The 22,906-nt window shown below is 38.4% G+C and overlaps 1 protein-coding gene across 2 annotated transcripts in view; it reads right to left on the bottom strand.

Moving 5' to 3' along the window:
* chd7 (chromodomain helicase DNA binding protein 7) overlaps nucleotides 1–22,906 on the bottom strand; it is an 84,976-nt gene that overhangs the window by 11,443 nt on the left and 50,627 nt on the right. For both annotated transcript variants that reach the window (XM_002936112.5, XM_004915184.4), the window contains exons 7-26: nucleotides 19,131–19,186; nucleotides 18,679–18,793; nucleotides 16,695–16,778; nucleotides 15,091–15,228; nucleotides 14,870–14,991; nucleotides 14,168–14,411; nucleotides 13,245–13,421; nucleotides 11,976–12,119; nucleotides 11,501–11,762; nucleotides 7,794–8,004; nucleotides 6,535–6,730; nucleotides 5,942–6,109; nucleotides 5,628–5,807; nucleotides 5,187–5,297; nucleotides 4,895–5,100; nucleotides 4,266–4,465; nucleotides 3,676–3,835; nucleotides 2,145–2,234; nucleotides 1,769–1,872; nucleotides 7–136 (exon numbers count right to left, since the gene is read on the bottom strand). In XM_002936112.5, coding sequence (XP_002936158.2) covers nucleotides 7–136; nucleotides 1,769–1,872; nucleotides 2,145–2,234; nucleotides 3,676–3,835; nucleotides 4,266–4,465; nucleotides 4,895–5,100; nucleotides 5,187–5,297; nucleotides 5,628–5,807; nucleotides 5,942–6,109; nucleotides 6,535–6,730; nucleotides 7,794–8,004; nucleotides 11,501–11,762; nucleotides 11,976–12,119; nucleotides 13,245–13,421; nucleotides 14,168–14,411; nucleotides 14,870–14,991; nucleotides 15,091–15,228; nucleotides 16,695–16,778; nucleotides 18,679–18,793; nucleotides 19,131–19,186 — 3,098 coding nt within the window. The remainder of the gene's footprint in view (nucleotides 1–6; nucleotides 137–1,768; nucleotides 1,873–2,144; nucleotides 2,235–3,675; nucleotides 3,836–4,265; nucleotides 4,466–4,894; nucleotides 5,101–5,186; nucleotides 5,298–5,627; nucleotides 5,808–5,941; nucleotides 6,110–6,534; nucleotides 6,731–7,793; nucleotides 8,005–11,500; nucleotides 11,763–11,975; nucleotides 12,120–13,244; nucleotides 13,422–14,167; nucleotides 14,412–14,869; nucleotides 14,992–15,090; nucleotides 15,229–16,694; nucleotides 16,779–18,678; nucleotides 18,794–19,130; nucleotides 19,187–22,906) is intronic.

Raw genomic sequence — 22,906 nt, 5'->3', positions numbered from 1 at the left:
ACATACCCATCTCCGCCATCTGCCAGCATATCTGTTCCTCGCTGTTCAGCAGCAATTGCCTTAGCATCCGGCATACCAGCTCTCTCTAGGAAGCACAGAGCAGGGTCGGCCCGGATAGAATTGTATTTCTCGTACCCTACAGAGATATATTGTGGTTTGTCACTTTCAACGAGGATGCAAGGTTAAAAACACAATGTCTTGGTACTAGCATGTGCTGTGCCTTTGTTTCATCAAACTGTTTCTGTATTAAAGTGAAATGACTAAGGGTAAACATGAAAACAATTTGACAATAAAACATTAAAAAAAATTAAGCTCTTAGGTAGCATTAATAAAATAGTAAATAACCTAAAAATGTATGATTAAAAGATGCAAGAAAACATGTCAGAAAATGATCTAATATGTTAAACAAGGATGCACGATACTGCCTATCAGAATTAATGTATTTAAGCACTACTTGAATGGAGCTGCTGGTTTGGAATGGTTACTTTAGTGACCTCTGCTCTCAAAAGACCCACCCCCAAGCTTGGCTGATTGTCTTTTTGGTCTAAGCAGAGTCTAGCTGCTCCACCCCTCCTCCCCCTTACTCACTCAATGAACATGGGTTATATGAAAGGCCATCAAACCTGTCTTATTAGGTTTCATGTGATGTGTGTCAGTAAGATGACACTGTTCCCTCCACGGTGTTAGCAGTGCTGTTTAGCTTTTTTCTGTATGAACTGACTAGATAGAAAATGGCAGATCCTAACAGTGCACTGCAGGAGTAAGACTTCTAGAGCGGGCTCGTTTCAGTTGAGGCCCCACCATTTAAAAAAAAAAAAAAAAAAAAAAAAAGCAGTACATAGACAGAACAGCACAATTCAATTAGGATTTGTACTACAACACACTTCTCCTAACTGCTGTAGAGCCTGAAGCCAAACTGTAATCATGAAAGGTTTTATAAGCCATCATTCTCCCCTTTAGTCAGGCCATGCTGCTGAGAATACGACTGCGACCTCCAGAGAATTGGGATTATAATCAGGAATCGCTCACTGTATATATCATGCCAGCTCTGCATCCCCGAGCCTTTCAAAGTTAACAAGGCTGCATCCCACTCAAGGGAGCTGGGAGTTCTCGGCGCTGACATTTGTGAAATATTGCTTGGAACAAAGCCCAGGAGGCACTTGTACAGATTAATAGCAGAGGTTAAGCCCACCATCCACTTTGACACTAGTTGGCAGAGCTAGCAAGAGAAACGGTGCTAGAAGCAGAGTTTATGGAGATCTAGAACACTGCGTGGACATTACTACTACTAGGGATTGCTTTATGTATATATTAACATTAAATATGTTTTTCCTCTCCCTACTTGTATTCTAAAGACAAGATTGTTTCAATAACCTCAGCAAAATTCTCCCTATTTACAGCTTGTTAGAACTGGAATGGAAAATCTTCACAAAAAATTTCAAAAATCAAATTAAAACAATATATATCTCCTTATAATTTACTTAGCAATAACAAAACAACTCCTGAGGTACAGCCAATCCTTACCCTACAGATCTATGGTTTACAACCTTATTCAAGCAAGCTCTAATGTTACCAGTTTCTAAATTCCAATAATTAAAAAAAAAAAAGTAAAAATACATGATCATGCTCATGTTGTGTATGTCCACCATGTCTGTGAATGTGTGAGAAGCACGTGTGCAAGTGTCTACCAGTATGAAAATGTTTGGTTGTGTGTTTTATATATTCACACACAGCCCCTTAACTTAGCACAAGCTTTGCCATAACATACCATGCTTGAAGACACCAATCAAAAGGGATTTGTCTGCTTCATTGTCCCACCAGTCTGTAGGAACCTCAGCATGGAATGGCTCTGGAATCCATACATCTACCTCACTGAAAAGCAGATTGTGAAAACAATGGATCAAACCTTCCTTCGGAATTATGAACAAGAGGGCAGCAAGAAAGGAAATAGTTAAGTATCAAGGGTATTTATTGTTAAATAATCGTTAGATAAACATTGAAGATAATATGTTCGAGTTAGAAACCTGAATTCAGTTAATCTGCATCAGAAAGGTTAAAACAAGGCAATAAGCCCAAGATATTTTGAGCAAGAATAGGTAACAACCTTGCTTTCTTTGACAAGGACACACAGATAATTTTCTAACCTTGAGTCAGCACCCTCCAAGATTTTGTCAGCTTGGTCCCCTATCACTTCTTGCCTCAAATAGTACAGCATGCGGACACGCAGCAGGACCCTGGAGAGCAAAAGAGAAGAGGAGAGGGGGTGAGGGGAGAAGTTCTTAACTTCAGGATTGTTTGCCAACAGTGGCTTTTGGCAGCTGCTGCTGTTCATCCATCATCCTGCCAAGGCTGATTAGCCATGCTGTATGGTAGGCTTGAAGCGTGACAGATGGTGGCATATAATCACCTCTGTGTGGTGCTTTCTGCTGGCTTCCAACGGGCCTGCCTGGCAACCGCTCACGCTGCATAGAGAGAGAGCAGGCTGGGCCCAGCCCAGGCGCATTACATTTAGTCCTACCTAGTGCAGCTTGTGAAGTTCAGACACGTACTGCACCGCTGCCTCTGAAGTACTGGAGCAAGTTTGTAAACAACCGAGCAGATGGCTTTCACTAACTGTTCTGCTTCATTATCTCATAAAATTTCCTCAGCTGCTGCCTTAATACCATTTTTGGAAGCACATCAGAAGTTGCAAGGATAAACGAGATTTTTTTTTTTTTTTTTTAACTACCGAACAATAAACCCTCACAATGGCGTGCTGGGGCTTCAGCTTAAGGCCTATTTGTTTCATATAAAAAAAAAAACTATTTTAAAAGGTTTCAACAGGCTGTAGCCCATTGCTGTGGAGGAACTGCAGAGCTTACACTACATTAAAAATGTTGATTAAGTTCTGAAATATAACAGGAGGTACCTAGAAACAAGTGAAAGGTTACAATTATAAATAGCTGCCAACCATGTAAGCGTCCCCTAGTTTGGGATGGCAAACATACAAGGCTAACTACAGGCAGATGTTAGAAAACTATAACCCCTAGAACTGATGTTTCTAGAACTGCTGGAGAGCAAAAGGCTGCTTATTCCTTTATAACAGAGGTCTCTCTCCCAGTAAGATCTTAGCCAGTCCAGCTGGATTATGTAAATTAGTATTTCATTTCAAGGCAACATCCATTCAAAATGTGCCAGCGTTGCTAAACTGCATTCATTATGGTACAAAAGTATTCAGTGTATTAAAAGAAAAACCAATGGGATGCAAGTTTCATAGGAAAATACCAATCATATCTTCAGGTTGCACACTGGTAACTTTGAATGCAACAGCAAGATACATATCTGTTTTGATATGAAATAGCCCCTTACTAGAACTCCTATTTACATTAATGCTGCAAATTCTATTTTGGGCTAGAAACCCACTTTCATTGTCCCAACATACCAGGATCCTATTGCACTACAGCTAATTAACATATTAGCAGCATGCTGCCATTTTTCAAGTACCGAGGCACTGAAATTAAAAATAATGACCCCGAATGAAGTTTTGTTCCACTGGTTGGTACTTATTTTGCCTATTCGGGGAGTCAATAATTGAATAGCTAAGATCACAGTCCAGAACCACTATCAACGGCATTCTGTTAAAAGCCTCGGCCCTTTTAATACAAAGAGTAAAGAAATGCACATCTCTATACATACTTGTTACAGTGATGCTTCAGGTGCTTTTTGTAGCTGTCCTCTTGAAACAAGGTGTCGGGGTTACAGCTCTGGAGCCAGTCGGCATGCTTTAACACAGGCTGTGAATTCTGGCTTTTTACTTTCTTCCCTTTCCTTCCCCTGGGCACAGGGGCAGACAGACCTGCAATTATGAAGAAAAAAAATATAGTTCACCTAAAGAATTGACAGAAATAAATTCTTCTTGAAGAACCTTCAGCCACAAAAATCAGTCCAAGCGTAACTTAACTTTAATGACAGTATTTTTAAGTTTGAGGACTTTTCCATAGCCCAAGTATATAAATAAAGCTTCTCTGCTGTTTTTACACTGAAAGAACAAGTAACTTCATAGGCATCATGTTGATCTGGCAGTATTATTCCAATAAGGAATCGGCACTCTCACCTCTACAGGGGCAGTCTCAGACATCCCATTGGAAGAACACACAAATTACCCTGGTTTGATCCTCATGAATAAAACAGAAGTTGCTTTTAAACTATACTTATATATTAAAGTTAGCCTTTCACCAAAACACACACTATCCTATACCAAACACACCTACATATGCTGCAAATACCTGAGTGATTAACCAAAGCTCTTGTCTGTCCATCTTCTGTTGGTGTAATCAGGTCCCATATGAAACCTTTGATGTTTTCATCCCCTCTGTAATGGTTGAGACAGTAGACCAGAATGGTACGGCAGATGGTTTCCACATCTTGCTCAGAAAGCTGACGTTTGAATCGGCCATGTGAGAGTATGTCAGTCCATCGGCCCCACCTATACCATGATGCAGAGAAGGTTTTCAGAAAAGATGCAAAATATCAGTTCAATACAAGGCATCATTCTCTAAGGAGTTTTTACGTACTGCTCATGTCTGAGTGGGTGCATTTTCAAAAGGGACCTGCTAATATGCCCAAATTCAAATTTGTAAGGGTATTATTTCATAAATAATTTCTTTCTGGCAGTGTATTTACATACTTTTGATGAACTGTTTTAGTAGGTGTATTTTCAGTCTGTACTATACACGTACTTATAAGGTGCCAACATATTCCACAGCATAGATTTTTCATTTTTAAAGAGGAAGAAAAAAAAAAAAAAGCTTCTCACTTCAGACTAGGGGATTTTCAATAACTATTAATGAAACACTAGTTTCCAAAATCACTGCTAAATGTATGCTTAAAAACAAGAATATACTTGTGCACATACCCATATACTAGAAGATTCTTCTCAACTCTGAAACATTCACTCCTTGCATAGCCCAGAGATTTATCCTGAGGCCTTCGTGGTTTGATACTTGGTTTGTCCTCAGAATCGCTCTCCAGATCAGAGAATTCCATGAGCTCATCCTCCTTCACTGCACTAAACAGTCTGGTTTGCTTTCTTACTCGTGGCGTGTCAATTACTAAAGTGTTCTGCAAACAAAATGTGTTCTGTTACTAGCTTGGCAAAAGATAATTTGCTCTCCTTAATCATTAAGCAATGCGTGCAATGTCCTTACCCTTCCATTTAGTACATCAAGATCCAGTTCAGCTTTCTTTGCCCATTTTTGCCAGAAATTGGGATCATCCAGAGAAATGTCTGTCCTGTTTCCAGATGCAACAAAACTAGCCTAGCAGGTTTAAAAACAAATATTTAAAAAGGTGAAAACTGTGTAAGTAGTTCTTTAGATTAAAAAAAAAAAAAAAAAAAATTATATATATATATATGTGTGTGTGTACAAATATATATGTGTACAAGTGCACAAAGGAGTATGAACTACAGCCAACATGTTAGATATATAGGGAACTAATGACTTCGTTGTACACAGCAGGATACTTGTTTTAAATTTCCATTTTGGGTAGAAGAGAAAGTAGCAGCCACCAGAAAAGCAATAAAGGGAATACACACAAAGCATCCAACACAGAGGGGATTACAGTAGAACTTTATGACAGCCCCATACCTTCGCAAACGTAGACCCCTTTCCTTCAGACTCTATTGTTATTGTATGAGTGCGACGAGAGAGAATTTGATCAATATCTTCTTCACAGAATTTGGAGCCTTCATCTTCTTCATCCATCAGTGCTCCATAAGCACCTTTACGCAGCAGGTCTTCGATTTCTTTTTTGGATAGCTGTTGCACCTACGGAAAAGGAAGTGCTTTCAGGATTTTTGGTGTTTTGAGGTGGACTTTGCTTAAGTGTTGAAGGTGGACATGGATCATTTTTAACTTGAGGCTGTGTTTACACACTGTAAAAAAATAAACTAAAAACTCACCCCATTGGTAGCATTGTCTCTTCCACTCATGGACTGCAAGACTGCTTTATCCAGCCCAAGCTTTAAACTGGCCTTATCAAACATTTCCCTCTCATAGGAATTCCGAGTGATCAGTCTGTAAATTTTCACAGATTTACTTTGGCCTATTCTATGGCATCGCGCTTGAGCCTAGAACAACAATTATCACAAGTAAAATTGGCACCAGTTCTGCAATGGCACTTACATTCAGAATTTAGATATTCACTATGGCAACCACAAACCGTAAATAAAAAAAAAACAACAAAATCACAAATCAAGCATAATGTGCAAGCCATTCAACCACTATTATGCCACTCCACTATTCCAAATCTAATGGGAAGGGTTTTTGTACACATACCCAATAGAAACATTGATAAACACTGATTAACACAAACTACAGTTGAAGTGAATTTTCTGAAGTACAGGAAAAGTTTTGTAAAGAGGGGTCTAATAAAAACAAAAAAAACACACTGACTGGAGTATACAGAACACCACGCTGGATATTCTTATTCAGATTGTCAGAAACATCTATACTTTCAGAAGCAGATTGATGCTGGGTAACAATAGCTGCTTACCTGAAGGTCATTCTGGGGGTTCCAGTCAGAATCAAAGATAATGCAAGTATCAGCAGCAGTTAAATTAATGCCCAGACCTCCTGCCCTTGTACATAGCAGGAACACAAACCTATCAGAATCGGGTTTGGAAAATCTGTCAATAGCAGCCTGACGAAGGTTGCCTCTTACTCTGCCATCAATTCTCTCATATGGATACCTGTATATAAAAAAAAAAAAAAAATTATGAGCTGCAACAAATAGGATAATACTATTCAAAATGGATTAGTAGCTAAGTGGTTAACTGTGAGAAAAATATATATATTTTATTTATTTTTTTAAAAAGGGGTGGTTCACCTTTATTAGAGTTTTGGAAAGATTCATTGAAGTCAAATTTACAATTTGCTTTAATTAAAAAAATTGATAGTTTTCAAAATAGCTACCTGTAAAGTTTATGCTGCATAAAGTCTATTTACAGTGCCAGCCAGGGGACTCGTACTGCAGGGAAGGGCAGGCAATGCTCGCTACTGTGCACACCCCTTTATTAATCTGATTGGCTGACATGATTCAGCCAATCAGGTCAAAGATATGCAAATGAGCATATGCAGCAGCAATGTATGCCTGCACCTGCTCCTTGCACCACTACGTGTCAGCTCAGAATGACATGGACAGGACCTTACAGAGCCAGGGTTTGGCAGAGAAGAGAGACCTAGAGATCTATGCAGCAATACCTTTACAGGTAGCTATTTTGAAAAGAATCAATTTTTTTTTTATTAAAACACATTGCAAATATATAATTTAAATGAGTATCTATTTATATTTCAAAACTGCAATAAAGGTGAACCGTCCCTTTAATGTTATGTGTGCAATATTTGGCTTGTACCAGAGCCTGTAGCCAGAGCTGTATAATCTGCTGGATGATATAAAACAAAAGTAATTTGGGGGAAGAAATACAACAAACACACTACAACAAAGACAAGGCAACTAATTTAGCAATAACAAACATAAATGAGGGCTCAAGATTAAGTTGTACACCCAAGAGTTAAATAGGATTAGAAAACCTAAAACTAAAAAGTGAAAAGGCTTGGATGTTCATAAACACCTCAGAACAAAAGTATGGACAGGAACTTGCCACACACATTTATTTTAATCTAATTTTCTTGACCAAAGTTTTGAGCACACACCATAATCCTGAACACTGGGTTGCAACTGCTTTGCCCAACAGACTGCAGTAGTAGTGTAGGAAACTGAACAGGTACATTGCTTTAGGCTTGCTGACTCACCTTCGTTGAATGAGGTAGTCTTCCAGTATGTCCAAGCACCGCACCATCTGTGAAAAGATAAGCACCCTGTGGCCACCAGCCTTCAGCTTTGGCAGCAGCTTGTCAATCAGAACTAGTTTGCCAGCGGCTTGGGTCATTGCCTGAAGCTGAAAATCTGAAGGGTCACAATTGTGCGTTTCTCTAAACTCTTCCAAAATTTTCTCTTCAGCACCTGTGGAGATTTAAAAACTCAAGTGAGCAGGAAGAATCATTTTCTACCAATCTGTATTCGCCCTATTCCGCAGTCTCGAATGTCATACCAAAAGGAAAATGAAGATAACAAGGCATTACAGCAACAAAAGCAAAAACAGCAAGACAACCATTTCTTAGTAGTTACGAGTTTTCTACAAACCCGCAAAACAAGCACAATTTAAGAAGTCAGTGGCGGGCTTGTCATTTTGTATGTTGAATTCAGAAGTATAGAGAAATATCAAAAGCTGTGTTCCTCTAAGTGTCGTGGAATTATAACTCACCACCTGCAAGAAGCTGTTGTTCAACCAAAGAGGCCCCAGAATAAAGACCCCAGCGGTACATCACAAAACACTAAGAAAATACCTGTAAAACTCTAGATAACTATTATATGCATAAAGGAATCTCCAAGTACTAGCCTGTAAGAGTTTACAATGATCTATAATGATTTTAGATATTGAGATTGGCCAATGGGTCAGTTCTGCTGAGCAACTAGAAAACACCAGAATGCAGCCATTCAAAATTAGCCCGGTCTGCTAAAACCCCAAAGGCCTATAGGGCTGACAACATAATATTGCTCTAGACATTTGAGAAAATAGATAGTAGACCCAGCATGTGCAAAAAGATGGACACAGCACAGATTTAGAGAAGTGGGCCTGTGAGACCAGGTAGGAGAAGGCAGGCAGAAAAGGCTAATTTCACAAGCAGAAATGTACTGGTAAATGTGCTCACTCTGCATGACATTTTATTTCAGGAATCTGCTCAAAAGGTACTGTATTGTTTAGGTTGCCTATATTTTAAAACTATGAATCCATATAAAATATATACTGCAGTTGTGAAGATCTTGTCTGTTTCCTCGAGGATGCTCGTGACACACAAAACCATGCTTTGGGAACAACCCGTATACCATTCATATATGCCAAGTGCACTGGTGCATTGGGTAATTGATTGATAAGTCTTTAAATGTGATGTGACGAGGATTAGTTGGATATAGGTTTGACAAATAAGCAGCTCTACTTTAAAAGCAACTCATACCAGGAAAGCTTAAGGGGAGGGCTGAGAGTCCAAGGGCAGAATATCCAAGCAGTGCCCGAAGGAAAGCGCATGCCAGCGTGTAACATCTAAACAGACGGCACATGCAGTTCCTGACTGAGTCAGCAGCATGGGGCCTGGGGCAAACTGCCCAGGATGAATTCCACCCCCCCTGAGTGACAGCCTTGTCTAGAAATGTTATTGTGAGTCAGAGTCATTGCCTGAGGGGGAGGGAAATAGGAGGTTGGAGGACGTTCCACATCAATCAATGCAGGTTACCACGTTGTAATTAAATATAATTTGCAAACAGTTTTATTATGGGTTAGACAAAAATTCACATGCACTCTTAAAGCAATATTCCACAGCATAGGGGACTTTAGTAAATGGTTAGGCATATGTGCGGCCGCGAAGCTTAATATTTCTCTGCTGCCAGTGCCATTTAGGTTTTTAGCAGTTTGTACAACTAGCACACACACTCAAGGTATGCGAGTATAAGACATTTAACATTAGACAATATCAAATTCAAATAGTTGATTGAATAACCATATATTTCATTAAGGCCAATTGGCTACCAAATAAGTAGTAAACCTATAATAACGAGCAAAATAAATTCAAGTTCTCCAGTTGCTATTCACTGCAACTACTAATACCCCCCTTGGGCATCCAGATTACTCATGGCCATGGAAGAACTGACTCACTCCATTACAGCATAACACCATCAAATAGTTCCATGAACAAATCAAAAGTAGTCTCCATTAAAGGAAAAGTAACAAAACATTTTTAAGTAAAAAATCTATTCTACCCTGCTCCAATAATTGCCCAATCCTGAAAACCATTCAAAATAATAAATGGTTTTCAGGATAGGGCAATAATTGGGGCAGGGTAGAATAGATTTTTTACTTGAAAATTTTTTTTGTTACTTTTCCTTTAAGATTATGAAGATGCTTCTTGTACACATTACACAAGAAATAAGCAGCGCTAGAGATTATAGGCAAGAATGTTCACCCCATGCCATATTCTTTGATAAACACCAGTTTACGTTTCTCTGTTTTGGGCTCTTTAGAAAAACTGTTTGTGACCTGTACCTTTAAAAGCTTTGGGTTCACCTTATGTGACTTCATATTCTCCAGTCTTACCTTCCCCAGTATCATACCTCTAGCACAATAATAACAAAGGAACATCTATTTGTTTACTTCCATAACGCATACTGCCGGAGGGCAAAATCTGCATCTAGTATATGAAGCGGCTGCATAGAAAGAACACATGACCATTTAAAAAAAAATATTTGAGCTACTCGAAAGAATGTTGTTTAACCCCCTTAGCACAAGATAGGAGCGCAATAAAGTAATGTACTTTGCAGCCCTCTGTCACTTACAGCAATCAATACAGAACAATCCAATTAGATGGAAGAATTAACTCCTATGCCCTTAATTATTTTAAAAGTTGAAAATGCTATGTTACTGCACAGCTCTGAAATCCGACTCTGTATCCTTACTGTGTACCAAAGTCAAATTCAATAACATTACAGCAACGCTTAGTCAGCTAAATAGGGGAATTAATGAGCCTGTCTACATACTTATTCACCTTTCATTAGCACCTCCTGCTTGAGATCCCTCTGGTGAGAGGGTAAAATAAGACCTTAAAAGTTAAATGCTCTACTTCTACAGGAGGGCATTCTAGTAAAACAAATGAACTCTTTGCTAATAAAAAGCTATAATCAAGGGCTTTATAAATCTACATTTATATTACGAATGGACTTGGATTAACCAATAAAGAATACTACACTGAGGTATCTTGTAAGAAGACAGAAAAATAGGGAATATGTGCAATATTCACTAATAAAGTGTATATATTTAGTAGAACTAAAGATAATATTCCTGCGAATCATACACTGAACCACAAAACATTTTATATAACAAGCTATAAATGGGCCGATACTGCAACATATACAGACTAAACAAAGACATTTGCAATATCTTCTGCTCTCAAAAGTTCCAACCTAGATGTTCCATTTTGATTAGCACATAGAACCTATCCCTGTGTGTAGCTCTAAGGCTGGCCACACAAGCTTTACAACAACTTCTATGAAACTATTAACCCCCCCCCCCCCCCCACTGTCATTTTTAGAAGGCTATTTCTGATATATTTACTGAATCCAACTGTAACACATCAAATATACCTAAAAAGTGTGACATTAATATTGTAAGCCAAAATCGAATTATTATTGTTGCTTCAATCCAGATTCATTAACCACTTGACAAATGGCATTTTATGGAACTAAAACTATAGATTACTACATTTAAACTGCTGTAATGTAGGGCTGGCCAAATATGTTGATTGGTTTTGCAAGCCTGACTTTATTGAAATTACAATGCAAAGATTAACTAAAATAGCATAATACAAAGAAAATGAATCTTATGTATGTACACCAAGAAGCTTTGACTCACCATTTATAAGGTAAGGATGATTGCAGCATTTTCGGAGTTCCATCATAGTGTTTAAAAGATTAGGGACATTTGCATGACCACCTCCACCACCCTTGGAGAGGAAAGCAAAGTTCTTCTCAAGAATTGCACGATAATATTTCTTCTGAATGTTTGTCAGCTCTACTTCTATTATGGTTTCTTCTTTTGGAGCCAGATTCTTTTCCACATCTTCCTTGAGGCGCCTCAGCATCATTGGTTTTAGAATGCCTTGGAGTTTTTGCACCTAAAAATAGATAAAAATAGTAGGGTAGTTCATCTACTGTACAAAATATTTAACACTATTTAAAAATTGCTAGGCCTTTTGAAGGCCTAAAGCCTCCTATAGGAATCCATCATCACAAGTGACATGCAATCGGGGGTCAGACAAACATCTTTTGAAAATGCTGAACTAAGCAAGGACATAGTTTGGATTACATGGTACTGTTCTGTATCTTACCTGTTCTTCAGTTTTCAAATCTCCAAATTCTTGCATGAAATTGCTCTCTGAAGGAAAACGGTCTGGTTCCAAAAAGTTAAGCAGACTAAAAAGCTCCTCCACGGTGTTTTGTAAAGGAGTTCCTGTTAGCAGTACTTTGTGCTCCTGGCAGATCAATAAGTAGTCAATAAGTTATAATGGCCGCAGAGAGCTGTACAATAGAGCTACAATAGGACTGCAAAGTATTTCAGCTTGTTTAGAGCCATTTCCCCCAATCACTAGCTCACTGCCACCACAAAGCTCTCTCATTAGTCAAAAGTTTTCTTATGCGTATACAAACATAGTTGGAGAAACAAAGACTTGGCAAGGCATAAAGCTAGTGGCCCACTTTTCTCACTACTGAGACTAGTCAGTAGTTAGAAGACAATTCTGCTTCCTTCCTGCAGAAAACACAAAGTATGCATTTTAATGCCAAAATCAGCCCTTGTGTACACTGATGTGTGAGTGCTGTGCCTGTCATTTTGAACACAGGGTGGAAGGAAGTGGATTGGATGCCTCTCTCTGGCAAAGAAAACAGTGTGCCAAATAGCTTAACCACCTTAAAAAGACAGACTGCTATATATTTAAATAAGCAGTTTACATTAAGAACAAGAGTTTGACAGTAACTATAGGTCATTACTGGCTAACATTTGAGGCTACGATCACAGCTTGGATTAGTGAGTAAAAAAACTCAAAATAAAGTAGTTTATTTGCAATGATCTAGGACAGGGATCCCCAACCTTTCTTACTCGTGAGCCACAGTCAAATGTAAAAAGACTTGGGGAGCAACACAAGCACCATAAAAGTTCATGGAGGTGCCAAATAAGGGCTGTGATTGGCTATTAGGCAGCCTCTATGCACTTTATCAGCTTACAGGGGGCTTTATTTTGTAGGAATTCTTGTTTTTATTAAACCAAAACTTGCCCCCAAGTCAGGAATTCAAAAATAAACTACCTGGTTTGGGGGCACTGAGAGCAACATCAAAGGGGTTGGGGAGCAACATGTTGCCCCTGAGCCACTGGTTGGGGATCACTGATCTAGGAAATCTCAGATTAGCAAAAATAGTTCAATTGTGATGTAAAATCTCTAGAAATCTATAGTCCTTCCAAAGTTATATCACAAAGCCCCTCCTGTTGCTCATCCACAAGATGCCCTGCTAACCACTTATATTGCACATTTGCATGCTTCTCCATATCAAATTGCTCCTCTTTTTGTATCTCATAATGGAAGAAAACTGGTGTGATAACTCACCAGATCCATCATCTTCAGGCCTTCCAAAAGTTTACAGTTTCTGTTCTTCAGTCGATGAGCCTCATCAATAACCACACATCGCCAATGGATGTTCCTGAGCTCGGGGCAGTCCGTTAAAATCATTTCAAATGTTGTAATGATCGCATGAAACTTATAAGCCCCTTTTATAATTTTTCCCTAAGAATAAAGTAAGATTTGTTGAAAATGTTTGCAGCTTTATTATGTAGTTACTGAAATCTTGAAAACCAAAAAAAAAAAGAAAGAAAAAATCATGCGGAATAACAGAGCTGGGATTATGAAATAACATCACAGAAAAGTTAACATTGTCCAGTTTGAGCCCTTGTACAATTGGCTTGAGCATTAAACACTTATCTTAACGCTTAGATCTTATTCAAGTCTTTTCCTCTGATCAAGGAAATCAGCTTAATCAGCTACTATGATCCTAGCTCAACTGCAATCAGTAGGTAGTCTGATCAGGGCAAACATATGCTTTAGTAGGCATATTGTTAATACACCCATAAAGGTCCATCAGCAAGTGCAGTAAAAATTATCTACGATATCATTCCCAAAAAAGACCTGATTTTTCACTGTAGAGTGCTGTTCCAATTAAATGTTGAATGTTATAGTGCTGCATAAAAATTTTAGCTTTAATAATATCAGTTGATTTAGCAGACGCCAAAATATAAGGATGCATGCTGGTCTAAATGCATTGGTCCTGCAGGGCGCTTATGATTTTCAATACATGTTTGCAACATCTAGGCATCAGCCCCTTCAACAGCAGGAAAGGTAAAAGCATACTGAAGAAAAAGCCAATAGCTGATGATTCATAAGCTTAAAATAAAAAAATAAAAATTATTGTATATATTATATATGACAATGAATAGTTGTAGTGTACACAATAAATGCAAAATGGCTGTTTATACCTGTGGATCCTTGAAGTACATTTCATAAAGTTGTATAGTTTTCCTGCTTGCTTGACTCCCATGATAAACGACCACATTCAACTCTGTCCAAGTGCGAAACTCCCTTTCCCAGTTTGGGATTGTTGACAGTGGAGCAATGACCAAAAAGGGCCCATGAATTCCCTTTAAGTATATCTCATACAGAAAAGTGATCGACTGAATTGTCTTCCCCAAACCCATTTCATCTGCTAAAATGCAATTTCGTCTAATTTAAAAAAAACAAAAAAACACAAACATAAAATTAGAAATGTATCATAATGTAACAAAAATTCACTTTACTATAACAGATTATTCACCTTTCCTATTCCCTACCCACACACGTGGCGATATTATCAGCTTTCTGTTATAGTCTATGATAACCTAGAAAGCCCCAGAAAAACACTGTATACATGAAAATATGTAATGGCGAGGTCTTCAAAAAGAGGTTTCAGGCATCGTATCTAAGGTATGCCTGCACTGTTAGCTGTATTTTTGTCTTCACATGAACTCTAACCAAAAAAAGAATGTTCAATAAAAATATGGTTTTCCGCATTTTTATTTTTTAATGCAGTATAAATCACAGCTCCTAAGATGCCAATAAAATCTGTTGGGCTAAATCGTTCCATGAAACAGAGCTATTAAAGTTTACTGACGCTACTGCTAAAATGGTGGGAAAATACTTACTTGTTGTACCAATTGAACAGCAGCCAGTTTACTCCCTCCAACTGGTATTCCCTGAGACTGTTATTATTTTTATACTCCCTGGAACTCTCAGATTTCTTCCAGTCATCGGCAGGAGGTCGCTCCTGTTTCAAATGAAGTAAATCCCATTAGTGGTTTTCCGAAACACCACATAACTGAGCTATTTTCAAATGAAATCACTGGTTGGCTGTGCCAGTTCTTACCACGCGCTCTGTTTCTGGCTCCCTGCTCTGAAGTTTCTCAAATTCTTCAATCTTTGCTTGATCCAAGTCCTGCTTCAGTTCCCAAGTGCTGTCTTCATACGGAAGGGAACACCATTTCACCAAGTAGTGACAGACAGGCTACAAATAACACAGGTAAGGCATAAAAGGTCTTGCTCTGGTGAAGCAGAATAGCAGATTAATGACTGAAAACATGATGCAAGGTGTTCTCTTAAGGGATGGTGGAGATCCCAGAGCATGCCAGGTGGTTGAGTTACATTATTCCATTAAACCTTATAGTTCTATTGACCTGCCCTGTACATAAAGATATTATTGTGTAACTATTATAATAGTTACACAATATCATCTTCCACAAGAGCTATTGGTTTTTTCCATGGCAAATACTGTAGATTGTTTGGATCGCCTTATTAAGAAACAAAGCATTTATCTTGCATGACATTAACAAAGTGGCAAAAAAATAACAGATAAGATGTTTAACCCTATAGTTGTTGAACTATAATTCTCAAAATTCTAACATCTAGATGCTAGGATTTGTGGTCGAATACCTTGCTATATCCTAATCTGACAATGCATGTTAATAAGCAGTTCCTGAGAGATTTATAAAATACTGGCAATTTCTCAGCTTTAAGAACCATCAGGGACCTTTCTGAACCATTTGTGTGGCTGCCACTTGGAACCTATAGGTGAAAAAGGGTTGAGGGTCTTATAGACAACATTTAATAAAAATAGAGAATTAGGCATAACACATTGGTAGCACTTTGCTCACAGCTTTATAATCAGTCTGTTGGGCAGGATAGATTAGTACACAAGGTACAGCCAAATGGTGGCACATTTGGCAGGGACTGCTTCAAAAGATATTAGGAGGAAAAGCAACAGATGATAACCTAATACATTGGAGAAATATGTCGCAACCAGATTTTTAATTAAAATAGGTTTGGGAAAATGACTAATACAGAAAGTGCATGGACAAAAACCCAAGCTGCCCAATTTCTGTAATTAAAGTGCGGTACTTGGTTTCACCAAGATACATTCTAAACTGGCACTATAAGCACAATGCACTCACAGGAATAAAACAAAGTAGCACCCCAGTCTGCATGTAAGCATTTAAACATTTTACTTGTGATTAGGACTAAAAAGTCAAAAAAAGAGGCCCCAGAAGCAGAGTGCAGCACAGCTAAGGCAGGCAGTATGGTAGCTCTACCACTGATATCAAAGTGCAAATATGCAGAGAATGAACATTTTATATGCACAGTTTTTACCCAATCATACTAGCACTGAAATTTTTCAGGGGGCTCCATATCCTTAGATAATGCGGTCTATAAAAACCCATCATGGTGGAACTGATAATGCATAAAATAAATGCACAAGATGACATGGTAACAATATTTACACAATCAGCACAACAAACATACTGTTGGTCATTATGATCAGTAGAGGCTAGGATCCTCTTAGAGAGGATAATTCCATGGATATTGTAGAAGTCTTGTGCTTTATGCTGGCATAACCTGGCTCAATATATAAAACTACACTGCAGCTAAGAACAACATGCCACCCACCCTGAAAGGAAAACAAGAAAAAAAAAATACCTCTCCATTTTCATCTGTGCTGGTAGCCACATCCAGTATCCGATCAACTTCAACGTAGTCAGGATTAAACAGATCATCCTCAATCTGTTGGCAAAAAGGAAAATCTTATTTACTGCGTTCCTAAGGGAAGTCATCGCTTCGTCAAAAAGGAGTACGTCATTAGGGCCACACTAACATGAAAATTCTGTGCAACATTCCCCAAACACGCTAATTGAAATACTACAATTCAGCAGGATTACTCCCTGTGAGGAAAGGAGACTTTTCTGACTTTGTTAACCGGGATTCTTAATCACTGTGTGAAAGCTTTTACGGCAGGAAAATGTTGAAGAATATTTTAAATGAAGTGTGAAATTACAATTCACTAATGAGCAATCGAAAAAAGGCTTCAAGCTCATATGGTGTCGCTAATTCTTTGGTTTGCTAAAGGAAGGTGTGCATTAAACTCTGTAAATACCAAGAAAAATGAAATTAGTGGGGGAAGGTAATGGGTTAACATGTTGAACATTTAGTGTTTACATTACGGTAATGCTTGGCATTTGTGTTGATTCTAATGGGAACAAGAAGGCTTAAGTCACGAGTGGCATAAATGGGCCTCTTATCCCTGTGCTTTAGTCTATATGCTGATGAGTAAAAAGCAATAAAGTATACAGTTATGCAATACTTCAAAAATTATAACGTGCTTATTTACTACTTTAAAGCATATATTGCATAAATTAAGCACAGCTAGGGATTCTAATATTCAAATGCCCGAGTCTTCAGATATGGGGTCTTAAAGGTTACTAAAATAAAGTCAGGATAACTTTCAGTCAACATGGATTTACGCTAGAACTATGTTAAAACTGGCCTCTGAGGGGAAATGCCTCTTGATAATGGGTTTCCAAATAAATTCAGTATCAGGATCGTGTCGGCTGCTGTACCAGAGTTTGTTGTTTTCTGTAAACATGAATTCCCAGAAGGCAAATCATTTGATGCTGAATATTAAGCTAATAATCTGTAAGGTCCTCAACATACTTGACAAATTGTTGGTCTGGTGAAAACCATATGCACATGAGAAAAGAGGGCTAAGACACTCAGTATTGACATTGAAGAACACGAGAAAAGGGAAAATTCTATGGGGCTTTCAACTGTGTGACCCGTGTCCAGTCCTGCATACAGATCTAAGTGAAATTAAATTGGTGATCAGAAGCTTATTCCCACGCGGGCAATTGTCCAAATGTGAGAAGGACAGCCACAATCCTCTGCATAATTAGCTGCTAGAGAGATGAGGAGCAAAATATGCATGAATGCTCCCAAGCATAGCAAGGAGTACAGACTTAACCCCTCTGCATAAGGTCTGCAAGCAGAAAGCATTCCGCTCAATAGAATATGCAGTGTTAAGACTGTAATTAAATGTAAGTAAACATTCACTTGCCAGCTGTAAATAATATTCTGTGGCCTGCCTAAATGTGTCTATGGGAACACAAGTAGATAAAACTATATAAAATTTTTTTTATTTTATTTATTTATTTTTTATGGGCTGCAATGAACAGACATTAGACAACCCTGCATGCACTGCCTACTGGCTCTCACGTACTGGCAACAGATGAGATGACAGAGGAAAAAAATAAAAGAAAGTTGTTTTTAGTCATGGTAGCTCTGTGGACAGGAAAAAAGAAAAACAAAGAAGCTGCAGGACTGTTTGCCTGCTTCTTTTCAGCATATCTGAACAAACTTCCCACAATTCTTTATTTTGCTAAACGAAAAGGCTTTGTACATAGCGGCCACAGGAAAGCAGACATACTTCCTGTTTACACAACCCATAATAAAGAGATTATGGCAAAGAGACAGGGAAGACGTGCAGAGTGACGAGCCAGAGACTTCAGCTGCGCACAGAAAGGACTCCCTGTGTAGTTAACTGTACCGCTACATGTAAATCTGATATTTCATTTTTGGGCTTTTTTTTTACTGTTTGTGAGGGTGCCAATAAACATGGTGGTTCCCCTACCTCTGAAAGAAACTTGTTTTGCCCTTGCTTTGCTTTAAATCGCTTTATTTTCTGTTGGATCCTCTTGTCTTTCTCCAGTTCTTCCAAAGTAGCCCAATGGCAGTGCAAGTATGAGCTGCAAGAGAGAAAGAATTCTATGAGAACAGCACGTAATTAATTATGCATTATGATGCCGAAATGAGACTCCTGAGCACCTGTTTCAGGTTTCCCGATGGGAAAGGTGCAGGTGGGGTCACTAGGCAGAACAGAAACCTTAAATGGGACAGAGACATGGAAGTGGGGGTGGGAAATAATGAATGGGAATCATCTTGGGTTCATATGTAAATCCAGGAGTTTGCAGTTTCAGTAGGGCAGCTTCTGACCCAAACTGGAAAGGATTGTGTGAAAGACACATGCAATGAGGTGGAACAAAAGCAGTTAACAGTTAAGAAAGCTTAAGAATTTGTACTCACTAGTTCTTATATTTCACATAGAATTCTTCTATCTCCACCTCTTCACCAGATTCCAGCTTTAAAAAAAAAATTAAACAGAATTTTATTTAACATGCCAAACCTTAAAATGTATATTTATAAAGTGTTTTCTTGTTCTGTTGTATTAGACATCTTTTACCAATAAATATCACCAGCAAATAGGGAAATATATTCAGACTCATCCAAAGTAATGACAGCTTTTGGCAGATGTAGCCAGAACAGGTGCAGTATCAGAGAAAGTGCAGAGTGATTAAATGCATCCAGCGCATTTACTTGTGATTTGATGGATGCAACTGCTTATACAGCAGCCCTATAAAACTAAATAACTAGCCAATGTAGCTCATTTCTTGCCTCCACAATGGGAGATTCTATTCCCTTCAATGCCTTGCCATTTGAGCAGTTAAGCGGAGTGCTGAGCAGTGAACTGTACACATGTGGCTGCCATCAGTCAATGGATAGAGCCAGGACATGGAGGTGATTTGGCACTTGGGAAAGGTTTCTTAAGGGCATGGACACACCAGTGCTTGTACAAGTCTAGATCCTAGTTTATTTAGCTAGTTTGTTTTAGCCCTGAATGCATAAGACAAACATGCAATAGATTGCCTAGCACCTTAAAGTTTACCCATAAATTCTCACTTAAAAATTGCTTACAAAATTTTATTCTATTTAAACACGAAGACTGGGTTTACACGATTACTTTCCTAGTTGCCTTTTACAGAATGCTGTTAAATATGAAGCTTCAGGTGTTGCAGAACTACAACACCCACTATCTCCATAGCAGCTTGGCATGCTAAATGCTGCTAATTCCCCCCACTGCCCACATACATGCTATTAAAAAACAAACAAAAAAAGCCACCAAGTCCTTTAAATCTTCAGCACAGCGGAAGGGCAGATTTGAACTATCAGACCTCAGTAATGATAAGGCAAATCTCTCAGGAACAGCTGCACGGTTCTGCATTGTCATATCTGACACATGAATCATTTTTAACTCCTCCTTCCCCACACGCCATCTTCATTCACAACAACCTGACCCCGTATCTGGCTGGCTGCCAAACCCACAGAGTTAAGTAGACGCCAAGTGTACCATTTTCTCAGGCAGCAGCCAATTAGCAACTGCACTCCCTAATGCCAAATGTATTATTTTTGGCTGGCTCAAGACTGTCTTGCTGCATTTTACAATTGGCTTCTACAGGGTGTGTACTTGTGCGTTGAGAGAAAACCACTACGATAAAATGCTTGTGGTAAAAATGTATATTGCTTTTGTGTTAGCACTTAAGACAGCAGCAGGAACAAGTGAGATTTGATAGCGCACTCTTAATGGTTAGGGCATGTTTAAAGGTTAGATATTAACCTTCAAAAAGTCTAAACAAACCATAAACAGACAGGCACAAATACTAGCCCTTTGCTGCTTTTCTGCACACAGACGTCATATTTAGTAAACATATTGAAAATAGAGATAGAACCAGAAACTGTAAGATGTAATAAAACAATAAAGTGTGTCTTATAACCCTATTGACTCACATGTATTTGCCTGGCAAAAAGATCTAAACACTTCAATAGATCCAATAGACCGAAATCTAGTTTCCACGTTGACTGCAACAACATTTGAATCTGTTCAATTACTGGAAACAAGTATTAGGCTACAACTAAACTGTGCTGAAGAAACTGTGGCCAAGACGTCTCAAAATGTTGCCATACTGGACAAAAGAATTTGATTTAATAACCAAATCATAGGCCTCCCAGCTCATCAGCCTCAACAGCCCTTCAGAACCTCGACCTGGACTCTTTGGAATAGCACTAAAAGCTTTTAGTAAAAAAAAAATGATGTTATGCCTTTAATGTCTGAATTGATAAACTTTCTCAATTTAATGGCGAAATTTAAATTTTATGATGCCAGGATAAAAACTCCCTTAGCAAACAGCAAAACAAATGGTCTTTATGTCAGAACTTCCAAGGCCAACACAATTAGGGTTAAAGAACAATTACAGACTTTTGCTTCTTTACTATACTATCATCTTCTGCATTTTCTCTTTCCTTATTTTCCAACTTTCCCTTTCCTGCAGGTGGCCTAACGATAGGCCTTATAATGGTAAAATAAACAATTGTTCTATATTTTACAAACTTTGTATGTGATTGCGTAAATCCAAAAATTTTCAATTAAAAAGAAATAAAGTCCTTTATAACTGCATGGAAGGGTTTGCTACAGAAAGAATCTTGCCGTATCTGACCAGATCTTTAAGCTAACCACTAATTTAGCTTTAGCGATAATGTCTTGATTGTGTGCAATTTTGCTAAACAAGAGGATTCCATCTAAAAGGAAGGAGGCATATTTCATTAGCCTCAAAAGATGTGGACTGACCAATCAGCATGACTTAGTTTGATCAGATTGTAATGGTTTGAGTTTTGTCCACAAGCCAGGAAATATAATAATTTGCCAGTTTAGCTCAGAGTCAGTTCTGCTTAAGGTAACGTTACACCGCTACGTATTTAAGGGGCACACTTCCCATACACAGGAGGAGGACCTAAAGTCACTGGGCCTTCCATACTGGCATTAACTGGTGCCAGAGGAGCAATATGGATGTATCTTCAGTCCAACAGCCCAAAGGGTTTGGTAAGTCAAAAATCCATACGACATTCTTAAACTCAGTGGTTCAGTCTCTAGACCCTGCACAAAATTTGAATAACTTTCAAAAACTGATTCAACATGGTGGGAAAGTAACTCATGAGACAAAAACCTACATGAAACAAGAGGTGCATCTGGAAAGTGTGTAAGTCTGTAATAACTATTAATAAGAATTTATTTTCCTGGGAATGCTATACATAAATATAAACACACATTTCTTTTTAGTATTTATATAGCTTAACCAGGCTAAACCACTGATCATTCAGGGATTCTCTGCCCCTAGTGAATCTCAGACTTTCAGTAGAATGGTCTAATGACTAATGTCAGAACTCCCTGGAAATGTACAATAAGCAGACTCTGTAATAACAGCAAAACATTAGCTGTAATTTTTTTTGCAATAATGCTGAAAACAATATTCTGTTGCTGGGCCATTCTTGTTTAACACCAGCGTTCTCTCCCAGAGTCAGTCCTGCTGCTGTAACCTCTGAATTCCAAATCATCACAAATAAGACGCTCTGCATGGGTGAGATATTTATATATAGGAAATACAATTTCATATTTACACCGTAATATGCGCTAAAGTGGCACGCATGGCACAGCATCAAGATACCAGATGGAGTAAATAAAAAGGCTTCACATTGAGCAGGTTCATTGGAAAGGTCAGGCAGAAAATCAGCCTTAAAATGCTTGTGGTAATCTTCAAGCACTTGACTAAATTATAGCTGCCAACCAGAATAAACCCCACCCTTGCTACTTCTAGGAAAACTAGCAGCCTCATTCATTTCCTGCTGAGATGGATGTTATATTCTTCTGGAAATCTTACATTACTTTAGCTAAAGAGAAGGAAAAAAATGCTTGAAATCACTCAAGCGCGTGTGTCACTGGCTGAAACCCCCATGTTTTTCTGTTAGGCAAACTGAAATTAGCAACATTATTGACAAGTGCACAGAAATAACATTAGAGGCATTTGCAGTAATTTATTTGTATTCCTGAAGGTTGGATCAGCATAGTTACAAATCTGCTAACAAAGTACAAGCCTATCTCATTAAACACTTTTAATGATTTGGTGCTGGGACAGCCATATCAAAATACCACAGCCAGGCGGCAATAGCATCTGCTTAAAATCAACTGGAAT

This window comes from Xenopus tropicalis, chromosome 6 (genome assembly GCF_000004195.4).
Source record: "Xenopus tropicalis strain Nigerian chromosome 6, UCB_Xtro_10.0, whole genome shotgun sequence".
Lineage (NCBI taxonomy): Eukaryota > Metazoa > Chordata > Amphibia > Anura > Pipidae > Xenopus > Xenopus tropicalis.
The sequence above is the reverse complement of the archived record's forward strand: the minus strand, read 5'-3'. Positions and strand labels throughout refer to the sequence as shown.